Source organism: Ammodytes marinus (genome assembly GCF_949987685.1).
Source record: "Ammodytes marinus genome assembly, chromosome: 10".
NCBI classification, from domain to species: domain Eukaryota; kingdom Metazoa; phylum Chordata; class Actinopteri; order Uranoscopiformes; family Ammodytidae; genus Ammodytes; species Ammodytes marinus.
In genome coordinates, this window is record NC_137214.1 from 12,117,626 (window position 1) to 12,123,718 (window position 6,093).

Genomic DNA, 6,093 nt, shown 5'->3' on the forward strand with positions numbered 1-6,093 from the left:
ACAGTTCACTGTAAAGTATCCAAACATGACGTGAGGCACGGCTAAATTGCTTTCAAACATTTTACATTATCACTATCACTTTCATCACAGTTTTTATTGTACTTATAAAAACTATGGAAATAGTACATACTGATACAAAAGACATTAGTGAACCAGCTACATCATGCTGTGATATTTTCATTTGGCCAATGTGGGAAAATCGATGAGCAAGAATGCTTAATGGCAGTATCGGACTGACAAGGCTGTTGCATCCATTTGATACCTATAAACAGTCTGTAACATACAGTAAATCAATTTGTGATTGAACATGATACAATACTGCCAACCCCGAAGAGTACCATGATGTTTCTTCTTTTTCTCTATGTTACTGTGCCAATTGTAGTGCCCAATCCATATCTGTTGCACACTTGACCATCCAGGTCCTTTGTTGTAATACACAGGTCAAGTTACCATGAAGAAAATGACCACTGATCTAGCATTGAGATACTATAATGTGCAGTGTTGGCTGTGTCAGGGTAAAGAGACAGGGCATTTATTCTAATTAACTTTAGTTACTGTTTATTTTCCTTGAATGGTCAATTGAGGATAAGGAGAGGCATCTCGGCACGTTCGCCTGCTTTTCAGACAGTACAAAACAATTTCACTCCCTAAAATAAAATAAGACATTTTTGTTTTAAACATTGACCTATAATGCTGTTATTCCTATGATTAAAAAACAATGCAAGTGTCCTATTATTGAACAGAAACCATGCTTGTTTTCATCCTTATTTTGAACCACAACTGTCTCTTGATTTTACTGGGAAACGACAGCACTGTCAAAGTACTATGTGCTTGTAGGTTATTAAAGCTGGGGTGGAGGATTTGGGGAGAAAATGGCAGTTGGGATAGAGATTCAAATTCAAATACCTCAACCGCTCCACTTGTTCTCTTTGGTCCCTCCCCTATGGTCCCTCCCTGACACGCTCTACACCAACAAAGTTGTGCCAAAGTGAATGGACAGTTTCAACAGCCAATAAGAACAGACAATCGGAGCCTCACTCTGATTGGTCAAAGTGTTAACTTTGACCAATCAGAAATCATATACCCCAGCTTTAATTAAATAGATTTGGCCAGTGACAAATTCTTTGTGGCAAACATGCAGGATAACCTTTGTATGTAATCTATCATGGTTCAGAGTGCTACGTTAGTGGTGTGTATGATCATGTGCCGTCGCAGGTTGCTGGGGTTGTTGAAGCTGGCGGGGCAGTGGTCGCAGCTGTACGGCTTCTCTCCAGAGTGAGTCCTCAGGTGGATCTTGAGGCTGCCATTTTGTGTGAAGCGTTTCCCGCACTGCGGACAGGCGTAGGGCTTCTCCCCCGTGTGGATGCGCTTGTGGATGCCCAGCGTGGTCTTGTTGACAAAGGTCTTGCCACAGAAGTTGCAAGGGATGGGCGACTCCCCGGTGTGACTTGCCCGGTGCGCGATTAGGTCTTCACGTCTGAGGAAGCGCTCGCCGCAGAAGCCACAGTCCAGACATTTGTTGACGGTGTTGGGGAAGACGTTCTGCTGTTGCTGGGGGAACTGGCTGACAAGACTGGGGAGCCCCACATGGACATCAGCTCCCCCTACTGTTGGTGTGTTTACTGCAGGGTTCAATGCAGCCGAAGCCATTTGGGTGGACGGATTTCGTCCCGGTTGGCTGTTTCTTGCCAGCGAAACACTGTTATCCTGCGTCCCCCTCATCATCGGGCCTCTGTCAATGGCCCCGTTGGTGAAAGTCAGGAGGCTGTTGTGAGCTACATTGTGGTAGGGAGAGAGAGAGCTAAAAGCCTGGAGTTCAGAGGCGGTAAAGAGGCTGCTGCTGTCCTCCTGCTGCAAAGTCCCTTCCCCGCTTCCGTGAACACTCACGATTCTCAGCTCCACATTATGTTCTTCTGTCAGGCAGGAGGAGCCAGCAAGCTCTAAATCCTGATTCCCTGCGGCAGTGCCACCGTGCATACCGTGGTTTCCAAAGCCATCTCGTCCTAAAAAGACAAAACCAGAAAATTACACTTAAAAACGGGGGAGTTTGTCTTTTGTGTATGAAACTTCTAGACTGTGAAAGAAACTCGTAGTAAGAAAAGCAAAGTATTTGTGTGAATGTCATTTAAAGACTAAAAGTTAAATGAATGACTATAGGCCTAGTACTGAAAATGAGCCTTCCTCAAATACGGCTATTCATTGTGTTTTTCACAATGAATAGCCGTGTTAAATAAATAAATCATCTTAATTGATATAAAACATGAGATAGTATGCTTCAAGAAAGAAAGTTCGAAACAATAATTACACCAGATATCCACATTTGGATGTTATTAAATGAAAAAATAATAATAACATTTAAAAAATTAAATTTAAAGTGATGATGATCGGTCTTGTCAATGTGTGAGAGGTTTGTGTGTGAATTGAATTAATAATAAATTGTGTCTTATTTCCAAGGAACGAGGGGGCAGGATTTGACATAACATCTTTTTAAAATGCTTTCCATTAAACGTCTAAGGCAAGATTGACAATGCCGACTACGTCTCAAAACACTTATGGCTTCACTGTAAAGAACATGGCCAGTCATGTAAACTGAGATGTGGAGAAGTGAAGTCAGCCGCCTTTTGATCCAGTTTCGGCTGATATGTATTTTTGGAATCTAATCCATTATGATACATTCATAATTCCTCTCAGCATATGAGCCAGTTTTTAACCCACAGTTAGCTAACCTTCATCTAAAACTTGCCCACATCCTCCAACGTCGTCTTCATCTTTGATCAGGATTACATCGGGGCTCTCCACATCTGTACACTGACAGGTAGGGAATGGAAACAGATGCATGAGTGAGCAAATTTTCTAAATACACTATGACACAGTGCATTAACTGTGTGCCATATTTACCTCCACACGAGTGGCAGAGGAGGGAGTCTGGTCCACTGATGGTAGGGAGACAAAAGCAGCTTGCCCATCACTCTTTTGAGCTGCTGGTGGCTTGACAACGACTAGAGCAAGGAAAAGACACAGGAAGGGTTGTGTGGGTGAGGACTGGAGGTGTGTAGCCTACTATCACTGTCCACAACATCATTGGGAATTAAATGCACATAAACAACCAATTACAGAAAGTAACTAAATAGAAATGTGACCCAATTACAAAGGTTTTGCAATAGATGGTCTTGTAAATTGTGGTGAGTCACTTTGGACAGAACCATCTGTCAAATCAAAATAGTTGTAAGTAATGTCTCAGTCACCTAATTATTCAATCAATCATCTCATCATTTCAGCAGAAAAAAAGAATTAGACGTAAAAACTGATAAAACAAAGAAATTTGGTATTGACAATTAAAAGTGTGTAGCCTACTTTAAGATTGAGATTGGTCTGTCCCCAAACTCCTTTTACTGATAGCCTACCAGTAACTTCTTTGTCTTGGGCTGTATTACCCCAAATTCTCAATTGTGCCACTCGAGCTAGAGTTCTGATATGCAACATGTTCAATTCAGAGAAAGATATAAGGGCCATTATTGTAGCAAAACATTTACAAATGTGTATCTCAATCCGGGTGTGTGTAATAAGATATATAAATGTGTGCATAGATCTGTATGTGCTGACCAATCTGTAAATGCATACATAGCCTATATATGGCTGAAAAGTTTATATCCTATCGAATTACAGACACGTTATAAGTGAGTAATTGAAGATATATTCAAATGGGACTAGTCAGGGATATCTTCAAACTACTTTAAACTACTGTAGATGTGATTCAAAATGGACACACATGAAACCGAATTGTAGGCTTACACACTCAATGCATTGCGTACACTGTAGCAAGACAGAAAATAACTGTGGTTTTTAAATCAGCACTTTGACAGTCAACGTGCAGCCTACTCAGTTATCTTAAATGAGTTATCTTACAGTAGTCATAATAACACATGAAAAGTCAATCGATTAAAGCTCATGTTTCATAAACTAACTGACTTCATTGCATGAGGACAAAACAACAGTCACGGGGGGGCCGAACAACAACAACAACACTGATCATATTTTATAAGCAATCAGTGAGAGTTAGATATTGACGAAAGTGTATCTGTAGTAGGCTAACCAATAGGAGGAGGAGCGTTAGCCTATAAAGTTATTTTTAAAGTAAAAGTACCTCGTTACCTAGTGATTTGGCCCTTGGTTTGGGGACATTTCCTCTGATCAGGGAAAAGCGGCTGGCCGGTCGGTTGGTCCTGGTCTGCAGCCGAAGCGAGAAGAGCTCACTCCTCATCATTTTCATCCTCACCCTCAGGGCTTCGTTCTCCTTCAGGCTCTGCGTGAGATGCAGGTGGAGAGACGAGGAGCTCTCCGAGAACAGCTGACTGATTTCCGTCGCCGCGGTCTTCGCCAGTACGTCCATTATGGACAAAAGCTGGGACTCCAGGTTCCGGCTACCCAGAGCCATGACTGTGGACATTTTTCACTCTACCGCCGCTGGGAACTCAGTTGGGAAAATGCGCGATACAATCGGTAGTTTAGCTCACAAAAGGGACAACACAAAGGCTTTTCCGGTAGCATGACGCTGATTACCGTAAACCATAGAAAGCAGGGCCAGTTTTGGTCAATGTTTTTTCTTTCTTTCAGGCTGTTTATTTTGCTCAGACTTTCACTAGCATTGGTGGAGGAAATATTCCTTTTACGGTTAAGTAAGAGTAGGGCAACTCATATCACATTATAACAATTCCAACAAGTAAAAGTCATGCATTGAAAATGTTCGGCCCAACCTCTTATAATAGGTCAATGGGCCTAACAGGCCTATGTAAATATATTTAGGAAAATTAACTTAAAGTAGGCTATGTAATGCAAAATCATATCCACTGTGACTGTATGCTATAAGGCTTAGCCTACATAAGTATATTAATTTAAAGGCCTACTTCACCGGTTTGAAAAAACACTCTTTCTGCCTTTTCTCAGGCTAGGATGAACCGATTTAAAATTTGTTTGCACATTTATACTGCATAGGATCTCAGAATTCAATACACCTTCATATTCAAACCGGTGAAGTAGGCCTTTAAATGTAGCCTAACTGAATTGATCCTGATTTACACATTTTTTTCTGCCATCATTTGCTTGATTGTTTATTTTTACATCACCAAACAAACAAAAACACAGCCTAGTAACCTACAATCGTTGAAATAAAAGAATAAATAAAAATCTATTATTGTTATAAATCCTCACATTTTCGAAACTGGAACCAGGAACGTTTTACATGAAAAATATCTAAACTACCAAAAAATTGTTTCAATAGGCCTATATTGTCCTGTCATTCAGCCGTCTTTTTTCATTTCCTTTTGTGTGCAAGAATCTTGTGTGCAAAAAAAAACTTGAAAACTGTAGCCTGTCTGTTAATGGAAGGTAGCAAAGTAAAAGTTATATTTCCCCTTGAAATGTAGTGAAGTGCCAGTGTCATGTGATCAAGATGCTCAAGTAGAGTACAAGAGCACCAGATTAGCTGGCTACTTAAACACAGTCCTTCTTGAGTAAGTTTATGTAGTTACTTTCCACCAGTATCAACTAGCAATAGCAATCAACAGCAATTATTTATAAAGGCTAAATCGATTTGGATTGTATTGAATTTGTTACTTTCATTGTATTATAGGCTACTTAATACTTTTCTATAAAGTTTATATGAATTTGTGAAATGTATACTACAGTCTTGTCCCGGAAAGAAAGACAAACCATTAACAATGTGAAAACACCATCCATCACATTGTTGTCACAAAGCTCCATTCAGCTTGACTTAGCATCACATATCCCTTCAATACAAAGATTTTCCCAGTGCACAATACACTTTCCAACTCACAAGTCCATAATTTAATCCTTTCTTACTACAAACACACCACAAATGGAAGAACTGAGCCTTCTCCATAATGTACTCAAAACAAAGATATGCAACAACACACCAGTGAATAAGTAATTACAAAAACACAGTATATTAAGTTTTCAAACGTACAGCTAACTGTGACATCACACCGACAGCATTGGATTTGAGTTTAACTGTGACAGTATAGTCAATACAACAACCAAACTAAGACTTACTCATCGTACTATTGTGACTATCAA

At 40.2% G+C, this 6,093-nt stretch overlaps 2 protein-coding genes across 2 annotated transcripts in view; both read right to left on the minus strand.

Moving 5' to 3' along the window:
- Window positions 1-985: 985 nt before the first annotated feature.
- On the minus strand, window positions 986-4,470 carry LOC307256389 (uncharacterized protein). Its single transcript, XM_080035319.1, has 4 exons — window positions 4,153-4,470; window positions 2,899-2,999; window positions 2,727-2,808; window positions 986-2,003 (listed from the first exon to the last, which is right to left on the minus strand). The coding sequence occupies exons 1-4, from the start codon at window positions 4,445-4,447 to the stop codon at window positions 1,171-1,173; spliced, it is 1,311 nt and encodes a 436-aa protein (XP_079891445.1). The 5' UTR covers window positions 4,448-4,470; the 3' UTR covers window positions 986-1,170.
- A 1,515-nt stretch (window positions 4,471-5,985) lies between these two features.
- Window positions 5,986-6,093, minus strand: part of LOC307256925 (uncharacterized protein) — a gene marked incomplete at its 3' end in the record, with an annotated part of 4,586 nt that continues 4,478 nt past the window's right edge. The window contains exon 5 of the mRNA XM_080036041.1: window positions 5,986-5,989. Within this exon, the coding sequence (XP_079892167.1) occupies window positions 5,986-5,989 (4 nt within the window). The remainder of the gene's footprint in view (window positions 5,990-6,093) is intronic.

What these genes read in the sequence shown, in the direction of transcription:
- LOC307256389 (XM_080035319.1), bottom strand. Translation starts at nt 4,447, where the DNA reads ATGTCCACAGTCATGGCTCTGGGTAGCCGGAACCTGGAGTCCCAGCTT. An exon ending in ACCAAGGGCCAAATCACTAG is followed by an intron (nt 3,000 to 4,152) that starts GTAACGAGGTAC and finishes TCCTTGCTCTAG; the next exon opens with TCGTTGTCAAGCCACCAGCA. An exon ending in TGGGCAAGTTTTAGATGAAG is followed by an intron (nt 2,004 to 2,726) that starts GTTAGCTAACTG and finishes TTGTCTTTTTAG; the next exon opens with GACGAGATGGCTTTGGAAAC.